The 18613-nt window shown below is 39.8% G+C and overlaps 1 protein-coding gene across 1 annotated transcript; it reads left to right on the top strand.

Moving 5' to 3' along the window:
* The first annotated feature begins 1852 nt into the window (after positions 1–1852).
* Positions 1853–8724, top strand: LOC109082307 (vitellogenin-like). The gene is made up of 28 exons (XM_042749389.1): positions 1853–1988; positions 2132–2152; positions 2262–2413; positions 2545–2796; positions 2890–3051; positions 3142–3290; positions 3387–3537; positions 3620–3777; positions 3852–4017; positions 4099–4224; positions 4305–4523; positions 4609–4826; positions 4913–5010; positions 5118–5242; positions 5332–5433; positions 5536–5655; positions 5766–5952; positions 6040–6142; positions 6227–6412; positions 6517–6628; positions 6729–6918; positions 7004–7281; positions 7377–7421; positions 7517–7594; positions 7680–7886; positions 7972–8114; positions 8209–8347; positions 8435–8724. Exons 1-28 carry the CDS (start codon positions 1949–1951, stop codon positions 8558–8560), a joined length of 4053 nt encoding a protein of 1350 aa, XP_042605323.1. The 5' UTR covers positions 1853–1948; the 3' UTR covers positions 8561–8724.
* The last annotated feature ends 9889 nt before the right edge of the window (positions 8725–18613 follow it).

Here is an 18613-nt window from a genome sequence, read left to right as displayed (position 1 = left end):
TGTAGTAAAAAGGTCCTTTGTGACATTAATATTGCAATGATAAGTATGATAATAATAATAATAATAATAATAATAATAATAAATATATATATATATAATATATATATATATATATATATATATATATATAGATATATATATATATATATATATATATATAATTTGGGATATATATATGTATTTTTATATGAGTAATACATTTCTGTTTTAATTCAGTGTAATGTGTTTGACCTTGGGAATTTTAATTTAATAGAAAACTGCAAGAAGACCTCTGTTTAGTTGGCAACATTTTTATTTTATTATTATAAGTCAGGTGAAAAATCTGCACCAAAACATGTATGTGGGAGGGAATTGGTTTGTAATGAGTTTCAGGTGGTGGTAGCAAGTCAAATGACTGAGAAGGAATTAATAGAGAGGAAAGATTTCCTTCTATGGATTTTATTACTGACACCCAGATGTTTTTAATTGGTGTTTTAATCTTTCATGATCCATGCTAGAAAAAAAATAAAAAAAATTGTTATATTTTGATACATTGAGTCTGATTTTTTTTTTTTTTTTTTTTTTTTTTTTTAGTAGAGTATTGTGGATTTTTGGAGGGCTTCTCCTGCCTTCATTAGGTGGTGGCTTAGTCAACTTACACTTCCGACACTACAAAAAAAAAAAAAATGTGACAGCAAAGACAGAGTGTGTGTAGCAGCAGAAAAAAAAAATTCAAAAGCAACAAGCAAAAAAAAAAAAAACCTACATTTTCACTAGACCATTCACACAGCACCATCTACAAAAATGGAGTGTCCCACTGCACCTTCAGTAACATCAGACATCCTCAAATAGTGGACCACAGTCCAGTTGCAGATGCTGGCTTGGTTAGGCAGACTGTGAGAAATACTTTACTGTTTCTATTGTTTAAAATGAGCAGCATGTCAAAACAACAGAATGTACATAATATGTACATAATAATACATAATAATAATCATTTGGCACCATTTTCTCTAATATTTTTATCTAGGGCCAAAAGCTCTTCATTCAAGCCCCTTCTGCATGTTGCAGCTCTGCCCTCCAAGCACCACAAGAACTGCAGATAACACGGTTATTTTAACAACAGTAACAGAACACAGTGAGGCTGTAATAGTACAAATAACATTATATGCCTTTTTGCTTCCAGAATTTTTTTTTTTTTAGAGGGCTTTGAAATGTTTTTAAAAAGAAGTTATTATTTTTGGTGTCTTCAAATATGATTTCATCTTTAAATCAAATTATTTAAGTGTGAGGTGCCATGCTCAATGGTAATAAAGTCTACTACTGTTACTGAATATTTGCAATAATACCCTTTTCTTAATGCGTTTAATAAAAACAACTTTATTTAACAATTATAAAACTGTCCACAGATCCCGCCACGTCTAGTTCCAAAGTTCATCCAATGTTACTGCAGTTTCACATTAAAATAGATAAACTAATATGGACTTTAACAATTTTTGAGATTACGGGCCAGGGTAACCTAACCTGGAACTGATAGGCTCTGATTTGGTCCTCAAGCCAGGTCTGTTAACAAAAATGATTATTTGTATAAAAAAGTACAATAAAAATGTAGTTTTCTGTATTATACCTTACTCCATAGCTATCTATTAAAAACTCAAATTTTGTTGCTTCAGCATTGTTTCATGTGTGTGACAGAACTGGAAAAAGAATTACCTATTTGAATATAAAAGTCAAATGAACAGCATTTCACTGTGGACGTTGGCATGAAGAATGTCACTATGTCAGGCCAGGTTAACCTAACTTTTAACTGATATTTATGTTCAAATAAGTTGACTTAAGTTTTTTTCTTGTGTGCAATTTGATATGCACTTAAATACATCGGTTAATAATTAATTAAAAATTTAATATTTGGTCAGCAAGAAACCACTATAAAAGGTCTGTTTCTCTGAAGTGTTCTTTACAGACCATCAGCATGAGAGCTGTTGTGCTTGCCCTGACTGTGGCCCTTGTGGGTAAGTGAAAATATATTTATATATATTTTTTCTCATTTTCTCTCTTTATACCTATTTAAAAAACTATTAGAACCTCTTAAAAATTCCTTTACAAAAACAAAAAAAAAAAGTTTTTTTTTTTTTTTTATCTTTATTTCTTTCAGCAAGTCAACAGATCAACCTTGGTAAGTAATATGACTTGGAAAGTGAGTTTGTAAGTGGTAACTTACACTGCATTACTGCTTAAAGTTAATGGTCATAACAACAGACTTAAAAATACTCTGCCCTTTTCAGTCCCTGAGTTTACCCCTGATAAGACCTATGTCTACAAGTATGAGGCTCTACTCTTGGGCGGTCTTCCTCAAGAAGGTCTGGCTAGAGCAGGTATAAAAGTTAACAGCAAGGTTCATCTCAGTGCTGTGACAGAGAACACCTTTCTGATGAAGGTAATATTTATTGAGAACTATAGAAATTGCAAGATTTTCACACTGAAAGAGAACAACAACAAAAAAATATGCCATCATTGGATGTTAAAAGCAACAATGCCCTCATTTAAATGGAAAATGTCCCCTTACAGCTCATGGACCCTCTAATCTACGAGTATGCTGGTATTTGGCCCAAGGATCCATTTGTTCCTGCCACTAAGCTCACCTCAGCACTGGCTGCTCAGCTTCAGATTCCCATCAAGTTTGAGTATGCTAATGGTGTGGTTGGAAAGGTATTTGCCCCTGCAGGAGTCTCCCCTACTGTATTGAACTTACACAGAGGTATCCTCAACATCCTTCAGCTCAACCTCAAGAAGACCCAGAACATCTATGAGCTGCAAGAGGTGAGAAAATAATCCTAGTACATGTATGAAGGCATTAAGAAAGCCTTTTTGAGTTTTGCAATCTTATTTATTTATTTTGGACTTGTCCTTCAAGCTGGAGCTCAGGGAGTGTGCAGGACCCACTATGTCATCAGTGAGGATCCAAAGGCCAACCACATTACCGTAACCAAGTCTAAGGATCTGAGCCACTGCCAAGAGAGAATCATGAAGGACGTTGGCTTGGCATACACTGAGAGGTGTGCTGAATGCACAGAGGTAATGAACAAGACTGGAAAGACTTGAAATATTTAATCAACAATATAATTTTAAAAATGTTACATTCATCATATACCTTTCTCTCAACAGAGAATCAAGAGTCTGATTGAAACTGCAACTTACAATTACAATATGAAACCGACTTCCGCTGGTGTACTGATCACTGAAGCAACAGTTGAGGAAGTGCATCAGTTTTCACCCTTCAATGAGATCCATGGTGCTGCCCAGATGGAAGCAAAGTATGACTGATCCTCTGCGAGAAATATGAACTAACAATATTCCCAACACATTTCTTTATTTTGACTTGAAGTTTCAAAGATAATTATTTCTTTCAGACAAACCTTGGCTTTTGTTGAGATTGAGAAGACCCCCGTTGTTCCAGTCAAGGCTGATTACTTGGCTCGTGGATCCCTGCAATATGAGTTTGCAACTGAGATTCTTCAGACCCCCATTCATCTAATGAAGATCAGTGATGCACCAGCCCAGGTATTACTTTAAACAATCTCAGAGTCAAAGCCTTTGAACCAAGCTGAAGACTTCAGCTGAGACTAGCGCTTACTCTCTCTAGATTATCGAGGTCCTTAAGCACCTTGTTGCAAACAATGTGGCCATGGTCCATGAAGACGCTCCACTTAAGTTTGTTCAGCTCATCCAGCTCCTGCGTGTTTCCACCCTGGAGAACACTGACGCTATATGGGCTCAGTTCAAGGACAAACCAGCTTACAGGTACAATTTGTCAGCAATAAATTAATAATATTTTTTTTTAATTAAGTATATATTTTAAACAATGACTCTGGTAGACGCTGGCTTCTGGATGCTCTTCCTTCTGTTGGCACACCAGTCATTATAAAATTCATCAAGGAAAAGTTCCTGGCTGGTGAACTTACCCTTCCAGAGTTCATTCAGGCTCTTGTGGTTGCTCTGCAAATGGTCACTGCTGATTTGGACACCATCCAATTGACAGCTGTAAGTAAATCTTAACTATAATCAAAATGCTCTTCTTCAAATCTTGCCTAATTCAAACTAATAATTTCTTTATCTTAACAGAGTTTGGCTATGCACGAGAAAATCGCCAAAATGCCAGCTCTCCGTGAAGTTGTAATGCTTGGATATGGTTCCATGATTGCCAGGCACTGTGTTGCAGTTCCCACTTGCTCTGCTGAGCTCCTCAGGGTAAAAATTCAAATCTTACATTTCTACCAGTCACTTACTTGTTAATATTTGTCTAACTGTATGTCCCTCAATCTCCTCAGCCCATTCATGAGATTGCTGCAGAGGCAACTTCTAAGAATAACATTCCTGAAATCACTTTGGCTCTTAAAGTTCTGGGCAATGCTGGTCACCCTGCTAGTCTTAAACCCATCATGAAGCTCCTGCCTGGTCTGAGAACTGCAGCTTCATCTCTGCCCCTTAGAGTCCAGGTTGATGCCATCTTGGCCCTGAGGAACATTGCCAAGAAAGAACCTAAACTGGCAAGTGTCAGACATTGTAGGAATTATTTATTGTAAAATGGCCCATTTTCTTCCAATAATAAGCTGAACTTGTTTATTGCCACAGGTTCAGCCAGTGGCCCTGCAGCTTGTATTGGATAGAGCTCTCCACCCAGAAGTGCGCATGGTTGCTTGTATTGTGTTGTTTGAGTCCAAGCCATCAGTGGCTCTCGTCTCCAGTCTTGCTGGTGCTTTGAAGACTGAAACCAACATGCATGTTGTGAGCTTTGCTTATTCCCACATCAAGTCCTTGACCAGAATCACTGCTCCCGATATGGCAGCTGTGTAAGAAAAACAAACCATTTTTCATAAATTTCATATATCATGTCAAATGAGCATAAGCCACAAGTAATAATGTTTGTCTATTTCAGTGCTGGTGCAGCTAATGTTGCCATCAAGCTCATGAGCCGTAAGCTAGACAGACTTAGCTTCCGTTTCAGCAGAGCCCTTCAGCTGGACTACTATCATAGTAAGTGTTTCAAAATTCTTAAGAAAGCTAACAAATGATGTGTTGGGTGTTTATTAAAATGTTTAAAAGACTGCATCAATTGTATTCTTACCTATGTCTCTGTGCAGCTCCTCTTATGATTGGAGCTGCTGGCAGTGCCTACATGATCAATGATGCTGCCACCATCCTGCCCAGAGCTGTTGTAGCTAAAGCACGTGCTTATCTGGCTGGAGCTGCTGCTGATGTTCTTGAGGTGGGCAAAACATTTTTATTTTTTTTTAAAAATCTGATTCATGGTTTAAAAATGTTTTCGGCCTCCACTCAATTCGTGCTCTCAAACAGATTGGTGTGAGAACTGAAGGAATCCAGGAGGCTCTTCTGAAATCTCCTGCTGCAGATGAAAGTGTTGACCGTATCACAAAGATTAAGCGCACCCTGAGAGCAGTACGTTTTCATGTCCAATGCACTGTATAATTTTATACTTATAAGCAATATTACAAACATGACATAAGCAAAATGTGTATGACTTATGTTTTACCCCTTAAGCTAACAAACTGGAAGGACTTACCAAATGATCAGCCATTGGCTTCAGCCTACATCAAATTACTTGGACAAGAAGTGGCTTTTGTCAAGATTGACAAGACCATCATTGAAGAAGCTATACCGGTATTGTGTTGTAGTTTATCTCTCCTCGTTCATTACTGTTTCTTATTGAGATCTGTCTCACAAACAATTCTCATAATTAGAACTAAGTTTCTCAACAACACTTTACCCAGATTGTGACCGGACCCAAACCACGTGAACTGCTGAAGGCGACTCTTAAAGCTTTGCAGGAAGGAATTGACTTGCAGTATGCCAAACCTCTACTTGCAGCAGAAGTGCGTCGTATCTTGCCAACAGCAGTTGGTGTGCCCATGGAGCTCAGTTTGTACACTGCTGCTGTTGCTGCTGCAAGTGTGAATGGTATGTTTTTTCTTAGAGTTTTATATCCTTTCTTCTGATATGAGGGGGTCACCACTTAGGATGATGTTGTTCCATTTATCCATTTAGTAAAGGCCACCATTACACCTCCACTTCCTGAGGAGATTGAGACTATGACTCTTGAGCAGCTGAAGAAAACTGATGTTCAACTCCAAGCTGAAGCTAGACCAAGGTACACTTTTACAGCTACATTCATAAAGATGAGATACAATGCACACAGCAATCACTTAACAAACAATCTCCTTTATTCTTTCAGTATTGCTCTCCAGACCTTTGCTGTGATGGGAGTGAACACTGCCTTGATCCAAGCTGCTGTTATGGCGAGAGGAAAGATCCGTATAATTGCTCCTGGAAAAGTGGTTGCAAGAGCAGACATTCTCAAGGGCAACTACAAGGTGGAGGCTCTGCCTGTTGAGGTCCCTGAACATATTGCTACTTTGAGGTAATGAAATCTTAGTGATGCCAGTGTAGCAAACATTTTGAATCAATTATTAATTCATATTGTTTCTGAAAAGTGAAATGCAATTCACCTTCTTGTTCCGACAGCTTTGAGACTCTTGCTGTGGTCAGAAACATTGAAGAGCCCACTGCTGAGAGGACTGTTCCTTTAGTACCCGAGTTGGCTGTGCAGAATTCCCAGACATCTGCTGATTATTTGGTAAATTTGAACAGAAAAACAATTTATATATGTTAGTATGCTGAGCATTCATTTGTTTCATGTTGTTAGATTTGTTATAATACTTGATTTTTCTTTCCAGTCATCTGAGAATCAAGATGAGGTTACTGTGAGAGCTCCTGCTCCATTCCACAAGACTCTCTGCCTTGCTGTCCCATACATTGAAATCAAGGGATGCGTTGAGGTGCACTCTCACAATGCTGCTTTTATAAGAAATGATCCTCTGTACTACATAATTGGACACCACTCAGCCCGTGTTACAGTGTCAAGAGGTATACTTACAGAAAATATTACATTCATGAAACTCACGGATTTTCAAATAAAATGACAACTAAGGGTCTGTTGTTTTGGCTGTAGCGGAAGGTCCTGCTGTTGAAAGACTGGAGCTTGAAGTCCAAGTTGGTCCTAGAGCTGCTGAGAGGCTCCTTAAGCAAATCAGTCTCATTGATGAGGAGACTCCAGAAGGAAAGGCTTTCCTGTTGAAACTGAAGGAAATCCTGGAGACTGAAGATAAAAACAGGTCAGTCTCTTCTGAAAGCAGAAGCAGCAGCAGCCACAGCAGCCGCAGCAGCAGCAGCAGCAGCAGCAGCAGCAGCAGTTCAAGCTCCTCCATATCCAGCTCTCGTGTGTCCAAGGTGAGGACAAGGAATATCATGTGTTGTTTAAATCACCAATGTATGTGTCATTAATCTGTATATTCATTTGCACTGAATACTTTATTTATTTTCAGACTGCCACCATCATGGAGCCTTTCAGGAAATTCCACAAGGATAGGGTAACTAATGAAAATAATTTTGTCAACAATATAATTTCTTTAGATAAGACACTTATCAGACATTTATCATGTTTATAACCTTGTTTTGCTTGCAGTATTTGGCACCCCATGGTGCCTCAAAGAAAGTTAGCAGTGGAAGTTCCGCATCTAGCTTTGAGCGTATCCAGAAACAGGTAAATCAATTAATGTCATTTGTTTGGTCATAATAACACAAAACTCCAATTAAAATATGATAATTTGTATGGTTTATGGTTACAGGCTAAGTTCATCGGAAATGCAGTCCCACCTGTTTTTGCTGTCATTGCCCGTGCTGTGAGAGTTGACCACAAACTCCTGGGCTACCAACTGGCTGCTTACTTTGACAAACCAACTGCAAGAGTGCAAATTATTGTTTCTTCCATCGCTGAAAATGACAATCTGAAGATCTGTGTTGATGGTGCTCTGCTGAGCAAGCACAAAGTGACTGTAAGACTGGAAGTGTGATTAAAAAATTGTAGGGAATACATTTTTCTCAGGTTTAAGAATTATTAAGCATAAATCTGTTTTTCAGGCCAAGCTTGCTTGGGGTCCAGAGTGCCAGCAGTATGCAGTCACTGCTAAAGCTGAGGCTGGTGTACTGGGTGAATTCCCTGCTGCACGTTTAGAGCTGGAATGGGAGAGGCTGCCGATTACTGTCACCACCTATGCTAAAAAGTAACATTCATCAGCATAGACCAACAAATGTGTAGTGTAGAAAACGGCACTGGTTTAATTATCTACTCTTCTCTGTGTATCCTGTCACAATCAGAATGTCCAAACACATCCTTATGGCGGCTTTCCAGGCAGGATTCAGACTTGAAAAAGTAATGAACAGTGAGAAAGAGATTGAACTTACTGCAGCCTTGCCAAATCAGAGGTCCTTGAATGTCATTGCCAGGATTCCAGAGGTGAAATAGTTACCCTTTAAATTATTATATCTCATGAAGATATAAACAGAAAATACAACTAATTCATTTTTTCCCCTGCTGTTGTAGATGACAGTGTCAAGAATGGCTATTCCTCTACCCTTCTCTGTTCCCATCAATCCAGATGGATCTCTTTCCATTCATATTGATGAGGACATTCTCTCCTGGATCCAGAAACATATCAAGGAAGAATAAGACATAAAAATAACATTTGACATTTTTCAGAAGAAAATGTTGAGCTCTGTGTATATATATATTTGATTGTTCCTCGACAGTTTAATTGAATGCATTACCGCTGTTGTCATGTACAGTATGTATTGTAATGCAGTCTAATGCTAATAAATACCTTGCAAGTGAAACTGTGTGATCTCCTTTCATTATCTAACTGCTTGGAGATGCTTTAAAGCTTTCCACCTCTCATACAACCTGCCATTTCCCAATTTTTCCCTTCTCTCGATCACATCTTTTGTTTCCTACCTTAGCACCTGTAAGAACCTCCAAGCCCGGTCTGTCAAAGGTTATCTAAGCAACATCCAATTTTTTCACAAATTAATCTACGGCGCTCACTCTCCTGAAATAAACAATTCTCAAACATCTCTTTTGATCGAAGGAATTCAGCGATCTCATCCTCCAAGCCCGGACACTAGACAATCGATAACTTCGACATTCTTCTTAAGGAACTCTTCAGTGTGTTACACACATAATTTTGGTGTCTTTGGAAAGAAGACCCTTTGGGCTTTACTTTTTATCAACCAGAGTTGATAATGCTCAAAAATACCTTGAAAATGTTTTTTTTTTTTTGATATAAAAATACATGAAATCAGTCCTGGTGTGATCTAGAAAAGTAAAGGGTTGAAAGTCACATGTCTCATGAACTTCTATTTCAAATCTGAAGAAGATACCATTAAAAATGAGATTCCTGCAACCATTTTTCTGATACTATGTCTAGCCCCCCCCAGTATAAAAAAAATATTTACCAACTGTATTGAAGGGTTCTACAAACTATTTTAGTCATTTAACATACCACTGCATAGTTTTTCAATTATAAAACAATTGACAGAAACTTAGACATCATATAAGTGATTTATTTGAGCACTAGAAAAATACAATAAGAATAATTTGAGTAAGAAAAATAAAAAAGATTTAACTATGTATGCCAATTACAGTACATCCTGAGATTGCTAGAAATGCAGCATTTACAATGATTTCTGCTCATATAGTCAATTATCACATGCTGACATGCTGATGGCCAGTTATAGAGATGGTAATCATACAGATGCGCCATAAAGTCAATAATAACAACACTCTATTCATATAGACGGTGTTCACATTGATAGCTGTGATTACACTGTAAAAGCGTGCTGATTTGCGCTCAAACATATGGTAATCATGCAGATACAGGCACATTCCCATTCCCCATAAAACACATTCACACATATCAAAAATTTTGAAAAATAAAAAAAATAAATAAAGAAAAAGCCTATCGCTAAGTTACGCCTCCATCAGATGACAGGTGTGTCACAGCACGCGTCATGAGCCTTCAGGAGAGAATGCCAGAATGATATATTTGTCAAGATTAAATTTGTCCCGTTTCATTTAATATATTCGTAAACATTGACACGTGCAAACAAAAAGCGTTCAGTGCGCCTACGTCCAGGTGCAGGTTAACAGGTTAAGTTCTCAATGAAGCGGGGCATGGATGAGTCTTCTGCATTTTCAGACACCCCATATATTTGAATGTTATTGCGGCGAGCGCGACCTTCTAATCTGACAGCTTCAACTGTAGTGTTCTTTTGTTACGGAGTAGCTGTAGTAAGGTGTCTTTAACACCGATATCCCACATTTCTGACTCCGCCATGCTTCCCTCCAAATCTTCCAAACAAAGAGCAGTTTTCTCCAGTTGGACAGTAACTTCCTGAAATTTATCTTGTTATCTCATCCAGCTGTTCTTTTAAATCCTGCTGAAGACTTGCTCGAAAATCAGAAAGTTCTTTTTTAATTTCTGTCTTCAAGTCACTGGAGTTCCAGGACAGGGACTTGGGCTTTCCTCGTAGAAGTGAGGTGAGTGGAGCAGTGACCATACTGTAGTTCGACGGTATTGAATCGATGGTAGAAGTTGGTAAGTCCCAGGAATTGTTGCAGGTCTTTAACCGTCTGAGGGGTGGGCCATTCTCGTAAGGCCATAACTTTCCCCTGGTCTATCTGGATGCCATCTTGGCCGATGATGTACCCGAGGAACTGCACCATGGAGTGAAGGAATTAACATTTCTCCAGCTTAAGGTAGAGGTGATGTTGTCAGAGCCATTGAAGGACCTGCTTAACGTGGTGGTGATGTTTGGCCAGGTTCTGGAAGTAGATGAGGATGTCATCGATGTACACTATGACAAAGCGATGGAGGAACTCCCAGAACACCTCGTTCATGAAGCCCTGGAAGATCGATGGTGAGTTGGACAGGCCATACGGCATCACCTTGTATTCATAGTGGCCTGATGGGGTGATGAATGCCGTCTTCCACTTTTCGCCCTTCCGGATGTGAACTAGGTTATACACACTCCACAGGTCCAACTTGGAGAAAATGTGAGCTCCATGGAGTTCCTCCAGGGTGGCAGGGACCAGAGGAAGGGGACATGGGAGCTTCATTGTCTGTAAATTCAAAGCATGATAGTCAATGCAAGGCCTCAAGCCCCCATCCTTCTTGCCCACAAAGAAGAAGCTGGAGGCAGCCGGAAAGGTGGAGGGTTGGATGAATCCTTGACGAAGAGCCTCCTGAATGTAATCCTCCATAGCCTTGCGCTCCGGGATGGACAGAGGGTATACCCTACCCTTGGGTATCTTGGCACCAGGCAGCAGATCAATTGCACAGTCCCATGGCCTGTGAGGTGGTAAGTGGGTGGCTACCTGCTTGCTGAAGACATCTTGGAATGCCTCATAGTCAGATGGGATGGTGTGCACTTCGGATGTCTCCGGGCTCTCATCAAGGGTGGATGCAATTTGGGCTGGAATTGGGGTAGAACAAGGCATAGGTGCCTCAGCGGAACAATTCTGCTGGCAGAACTCGCTTCAGCGAGTGATCTCATACGGTTCCCATTAGACATCTGGAGAGTGGAGGCTGAGCCAGGGGCATCCCAGGATGATGTCCACGATGGATCCCTCCAGTACCAGAAACATGACTGTCTCTTCGTGCAGACATCCAATGCGTAACTTCAAGGGGGAGCTTTGTATTTCACCTTTCCACACCCCAGCAGATTTCCCTGGATGGTTCTGACCCGAAGCTCCTGGACATGGTGCTCACGGGGCAGGTGGAGTCTGCTTAGGAGGTCTTGTGATATGAAATTGCCCAAGGATCCCGAGTCGATGAGGGTGGAGTAGGGGTGGGCGATATGAGCTAAAATTCATATCACAATATTTTACACTATCCAGGCAATATCAATATTATATTGCAATATGAGAGAAAAAAATTATACGTAAAATAGTTTAACCTTAAATAACTAGAAAAACAGGGATTGGACATAGACCTGAAAAGTATTTTTTTTATTGTGCCATAGCTTTCCTCAAAAAGTGCAAATGTGCAACATGAGGTAGGCCTGCATGAATTAAATTAAATTAAATATTGTGTGTTCGAGTTGGCTAGTGGTTCCCAAACCAGTGGGCAACCCAGCCCCCTTCTTTTTTTTGGAAAGTGTCTTATGCTCACCAAGGCTACATTTATTTATTAAAAATACAGTAAACATTGTAATATTATGAAATATTGTCAATTTAAATGATCTATTTGAATGTTACAACATACAGGCTACTGTATTCCTGTGATCAAAGCTGAATTTTCAGCATCATTACACCAGTCTTCAGGGTTACATGATCCTTCAGAAATCATTCTAATATGCTTATATGCTATATGCTGTATGCTGTAATAATCAGAAATGGTTACCGAGCAGCAATGTTGTAAACATTTGTGCTGCTTAATATTTTTGAGGAAACTATTTTCAAGATTCTCGTTATGAAAATTTGAAATTGTTCTTTGTGTCAGAGCGCTGGAGTTCGTCAGAAATAGAACGGGGCGTCAGTTTACTTTCATGGATTTGTCATGTCGAATCACGCTACATCCACAGCAAAGAACATCACTGGCTTCTATTTGCTTGTGTCAAATCACGCCGCTCACGTCTGGTGTAGACGCTTAGAGCAGAACCATGCATCATTCATTTATTTTACTACATGGCTCCCTGCTACACACCTGTGATTCATCAATGACACCATCTAGTGGTCTGTTATTGATACAACCACAACTGCTACAACTGATAAGGGTGCGCTCAAGGGGGTACTGCGAGTCATGTTGAGGTAATTAATATGTCAAATTAATATTCTGTGCTCAATTATTTACTTATCAGGCAAGTGGCCGCATGATAAGCAGGACAATTATGGACAATCTTTATCACCCTGCAAAGGTTTATTTTGCAACATAATCTGCTGACTGTACACTATCCCTCAGCCTTTCCACGCCCCTCAGTTTCGGGAACCTCTGGAGTAGGCAATTTGCACGCTATTAATTTGGTCTGTTACGATGCTCTATACAACTGATTACTAATGCCTGTGTAGTACGGCGTTGCACACAGAGAACAAAAACATTCAGCCTCGACTCTTTATTGTCATTTGTGTTAAAATTTGCAAATGGTATCGAATTGGACAAAACTATATAAATCCAAAATTTGAATTTCACAAATATATAAAAGGTATTTAAGGTAAAACTATAAAATTTTAATTCATAAACATAATACCGGTAGTCACTTTCGTACCGGTATAGTGCCCATCCCTAGGGTGGAGTCTGCAACAGAATGATCGGGGTGAGTAGTTGTACCGGTATGAGAGATAACGTGGAAATTTCTGGCTCTAGTTAAAGGGTACTTACTGCAGGGTGTGGTGGTCTGACAGGACAGTTCTGGATGAAGTGATCAGCTGACGCACAGTAGAGGCAGAGTCCACAGTCCAATCATGTCATCATAGATTAACATTGCAGAACGGATGCGTGTGTTCAATCCCTGACAATAAGCACTGAGGATGGCCACCTCATTCCAACCGCTAGTAGCCCCTAGTGTACAAAACTGTCGAGTGTAGTCACTGGTGGAGGAGGTGCCCTGTCGCAGCCGCAGCAGCTGATCCAACGACTAGTTCCTCCAGGACATCAGCGAGTACTGGGTGCCGGGGATCCATGGAGGTAAATGTTGTTGGTCCAGTCTTCTGTCACAACACAGGCTGGAGACAAGAGGTAAGTGTACACAATGGTATGTTTATTGACAGATGTGATTGCTGGATGAGTAGAGGTAGAGAACAGAGGAGCAGAAACACTATAGACAGTTCTTTGGTTCTTAGCTGAGATCGCTGATGCTTGGTCTTTTGCAGGGTTGACTGGATATGGCTGGAGCTGAGGAGAACAGGATCAGAGGAACACTGGAGTATCTGGAGGTAAGCACATGCAGGTAAGTAGGGAGAGTGGGGCTAGTTCAGGTATGTGAATGGTAGATCGGACAATGAGTCTCTAAATGGAGTGTGCTTATGAAGGAGTGCTGATTGCAGGCTCCAGGTGCGGGTGATCAGTAATCGGGTGATTGTGATCTGGTGAGTGTCGTGACTGGTGACTGTGGTGACTGAGGTGGTTGTGACTGCATGGAATCCCTGACAGGTAACAACTATGAAGTATCTTATAATGCTGAATTAATTGAAACAATGTAAGAATTTGATGTGAAAGATGACACATTTAAGTACGAATTATAATAAACATGAAATCTTGGCGGATATGCAGAGATGGTCTAATCTCAAAATGTCACTACAAGGTAGAATTTCGATAATAAAAATGAATGTTATTGGTAGGTTGAATTTTCTTTTTTTCTATGAATCCTTTACCTCCCCTGTAAATCATTTGAGGAGTTGCAATTTTGTACCTTGTAATTTTATTTTGGATGATATATAGATAGTGATATATCTTGAGACAATAACTAAGATTCCTCTTCAGGAACTCGAGCTGCATCATAGAACACTTTGGGAACACCTTCAGCGTGACCGGCTCTGAATCATGTGTGTAATCAGACCAATGGATGGGCAAGATGTCATAGGTGGGTGAAGTCAGAGACCAGGAAGCTTAAAAGCATGTGCGGCAAAGCCGGCATTTAGCCTTGTGTCTTTCATTCCAGGACCTCAAGGTAAGATACTCTTTTGTCAGATTTTATTGGTATTTGTACTTTTACAATTGAGATCAGCAATCAAAGCCCATTGAGTTTCCTGGGATTCGCCCCTGCTTGTTCACCCACTGAGTTTGTGGATTAAAAGGCATGAGCCAATCATGAAAGCCAAGCCACCAGCCTGGGGTCTACATACAAGATCTTCTCCACTTATATTAGGGATTAGGTCAATTAAGCAAACAAAATCCATTGCCTTAAGGGCAGAGACATCCAAGTTACAAAATATGGCGATGGTAGATGGCAAAGACCAGCTGGTTGCCGCACAGATCTCACAAATCAATCTCGGCTGGACCAAGCCCACGAGTAGGTCATTCCTCTGGTGGAGTGGGCCCTCACTCCAACAGGACAGTGTAAGCCAGGGCTATAGCATCAATTATCCAGTGAGACAGTTTCTGCTTCCTGACTGGTAGCCATTTAGAGCGACCTCAAAGGCATACAAAGAGCTGTTCTGACTAATGAAAATGGCCAGAGCACTAAACATATGGTGGGGGAAATATTTTTTTGATCCCCTGGTTATTTTGCAAGTTTGCCCACAAAAAAATGAAAGAAGTGTAAGAAAAAGTGATGAGGACGTTTAAGATCTTAGATGAAGAATAACTTTTATTACAGAGTAGCAGTGACAAAGTACAAACAGCACTTCAGCGGAGTCAGAATGAATCCCGAACATCCTAAGCTCAAATATTTTATACTGTATTATGTTCATTTTCCTGCTCAACATATAAATGAAGTTTAGTTTTAAATGTAAATTTCGGATAACAATGAAAGTGATTGCCTTCCGTTCCCAGATCTTTGGTAGACTTTCAAGTGGAAACAAACAAATGTCAAGGTAATAAGATTAAACAGAATCCCAAGCAGTTATTTCATGTATCCTTTTGGTCAGCAGATGGTTCTCGATATCCTGCTGCTGCTCCCACACTATAAGGGACAATTTAATGCTCTGGAGGTACTATTTACATATTAAGATCGGAAAGAACTATCTCTGTGATAATTAAGCTCTTTGTAGGGAAAGGAGCATAGTTTCATACACAATTTGGAGTGAAAGCTGGGTCAAGGCAGACTATAATTTCTTACAGAAGGGTCTGATATTTTTATGGTAGGTTTATTTTAACGTATAGAGAAAGAATACAAACCAAAAAATCCAGAAAAAAAACACATTATATAATGGTTAGACTTGATTTGCATTTCAGTGAGTGAAATAAGTATTTGATCCCCAACCAAAACATGACTTTGTACTTGGTGCAGAAATCCTTGTTGGCAAGCACAGAGGTAAGACATTTTTGTAGTTGGTCACCAGGTTTGCACACATTTCAGGAGGGATTTTGGTCCACTCCTCTTTTTACAAATCCTCTCTAAATCCTTGTTGCTTTGGCGGTATGTTTCAGGTAATTGTAATGTTGAAAGACCCATCCATGACCCATCTTTAGTGTTCTCGCTGAGGAAGGAGGTTCTCATCCAAGATTTTACTGTACATGGCCCCGTCCATTTGCCCCTCAATGAGGTGAAGTTGTTCTGTACCCTTAACAGAAAAACAGCCCCAAAGCATAATGTTTCCACCTTCGTGCTTGACTGTAGGAATGGTGTTCTTTGGGTCATAGTCAGCATTTCTCTTCCTCCAAACACGGCGAGTCGAGTTAATGCCAAAGAGCTCAATTTTGGTCTCATCTGGCCACAGCACTTTCTCCCAAGCCTTCTCTGAATCATTTGGATGTTCTTTGGTAAACTTTAAATGGGCCTGTATATGTGAGTTCTTGAGCAGTGGTTTGAGCAGGATTTCAGTCCATTGCGGCATAGTATGTTACCAATGGTTTGCTTGGTGACTGTGGTCCCAACTGCCTCATTAACAAGATCCTCCCGTGTAGTTCTGGGCTTATCCCTCACCTTTCTCATGATCATCCTTACCCCATGAGGCAAGATCTTGCATGGAGCTCCAGACTGAGGCAGATTGATGATTATTTTGATGACAGTTGTCTCCTTTTCACCAAGCTTCTTGCTGATGGTCTTGTAGCCCATTCCAGCCTTGTGCAGATCTACAATCTTGTCTCTGACATCCTATGACAGCTCTTTGGTCTTGCCCATGATGGTGGGAGAGGTTGGAATGGAAGATACAGATTGTGTGGATAGGTGTTTTTAATACACCTAATGAGCTGACATTATTAGTAACTTCTTAATGTAACAGGACTAATCTGTGGGAGCCAGAATTCTTGCTGGTTGGTAGGAGATCAAATACTTATTTCATTCACTGAAATGCAAATCAATCTATAACCTTTATATAATGTGTTTTTTTCTGGATTTTTTGGTCGGTATTCTGTCTCTATCCATTAAAATAAACCTACCATAAAAATTACAGACCCTTCATTTAAATGAAGGGGATCAGCAGGGGATCAAATAAATATCCAGGGGATCAAATAAATATTTTCCCCACTGTATATTTTAAGAGCCCGAACCAGGCAGAGTGAATTGGGACCCTGCTCATTGTCTGGGTTGGGAAGAGCTAGAAGGTTGATGAACTAAGTTGTGAGCACTTTAGGCACCTTGTCTTGGTTTGAGGGTGTCTTTACAGTTGTTAGGCCCAAACTCAAGGTTCAAGGCTGAATGACAGTGCTTGTAAATCGTGCACTTGCTTGACTGACGCTAATGTCAAAATGAGGGCAGTTTTAAGCGTCAGGGGCCGTATGTTGGCCAAATGGAGTGACTCAAAGGGAGTGTCCCATAGGGCCCCGAGGGCTATGGATATGTTTCAAGTCAGCACCATATAAGGAAGAGGCAGATTCAGTCTCTGAGCTCCCCTCAGGAATTTAACAACAAGGTCATTCTGGGAAGACGGAGCCTTCTGGTGACCTGTACCAGCCGCTTAGCTGGAGTGTATGACCTGCATCAACTTTTGTGCTGCAGTGAAGTGCTTTGTATATAAGTCCACAGTGAGGCTGAATAACCTCATAGAGAAGACAGGGGGATCGAGGAAGGTGAAGGTGGTGAAAGGTGGCGTTATAGCACCACCAAGCTGGCCATGGTCCTGCTGACTGTCTGCGCAATTCATGGGTTTCATGTGACGTCACACAGTAATGCGGCCGCCATTTGTACGACTGAATTGCAATTCCATCAGTCTGCCGTGCTGTGCTCTGGGCTTTGATAACAACAAATCACAATGGATTATTTACCAAGAGATGTGGATGTATGGGATTTTTATGATTAAATATTTCTCATAAGGATAGATGCGTTTTTACATTTTAGTATTTTAGTTAGCAAGTTCATAATGTAACTTGCAAGAGGTTGAATTCTTGTGCGAGACTGCTGATTTACCAGAAAACTTTTGTTATGCTCCTCCTAGCACTAATAAATCAATGAGATGTTTTTGATCATTGATCTAAGCACAGTTATCTGAGTATAGTTACGCTGCACTAAACTTTGATGAACAACACTCCAATCTGCAAACAAACAGATGAGGAAGAGGATGATAATGACGGCCCAGTGCATTCAAGGAAAAAGGTTTGTAGTTTTAGTTATCACATTCTTATTTTTATGAATGTTACTACTTCAATGATGTTAAAGTGAAGAGGATTTGTTTGTATTATTATTATAATTATAGAAAAACTTTCTTTTGAAATAATATCAGTTAACTAAATATAAGCTAGTTGCAGTGATTTTTTACGATGACAATGTATTGCAGTCAAATTTATGTCCATCAATATGTCTGAGATAATTTGCAGTAGCTGTGTCCTGCTTTTACAGTTGCTATGTAAGCAGACTTATACAGTATGTTAAAGTGCTCACCACTACCAAAACACATGAAATTGACTACAATAAAACACAGAATCACAGTTTTGTTTCAGCTTGCCTCTTCATTTAGCATGTAGAGACATACAGGAATAACTGAATATTTATCTTATATGAGCAACAAATGTCTTTTAACCTATGTTTTGTAGTAACCAAAATAAGTGTTGTCGTAGAAGTAGTGGTGGAGGTTGTTCATAAGACTGTTGTGATCATCTGATGAGGAGATGATATTTTTATTATACTTCTC

Source organism: Cyprinus carpio, chromosome B22, assembly GCF_018340385.1.
Source record: "Cyprinus carpio isolate SPL01 chromosome B22, ASM1834038v1, whole genome shotgun sequence".
NCBI classification, from domain to species: Eukaryota; Metazoa; Chordata; class Actinopteri; order Cypriniformes; family Cyprinidae; genus Cyprinus; species Cyprinus carpio.
The sequence above is the reverse complement of the archived record's forward strand: the minus strand, read 5'-3'. Positions and strand labels throughout refer to the sequence as shown.

Coding starts and splice junctions, on each gene's coding strand:
- LOC109082307 (XM_042749389.1), top strand. CDS start 1,949: ATGAGAGCTGTTGTGCTTGCCCTGACTGTGGCCCTTGTGG. Junction 5,656..5,765: donor TCATTGAAGAAGCTATACCG/GTATTGTGTTGT, acceptor CACTTTACCCAG/ATTGTGACCGGACCCAAACC. Junction 6,143..6,226: donor CAAGCTGAAGCTAGACCAAG/GTACACTTTTAC, acceptor TTATTCTTTCAG/TATTGCTCTCCAGACCTTTG.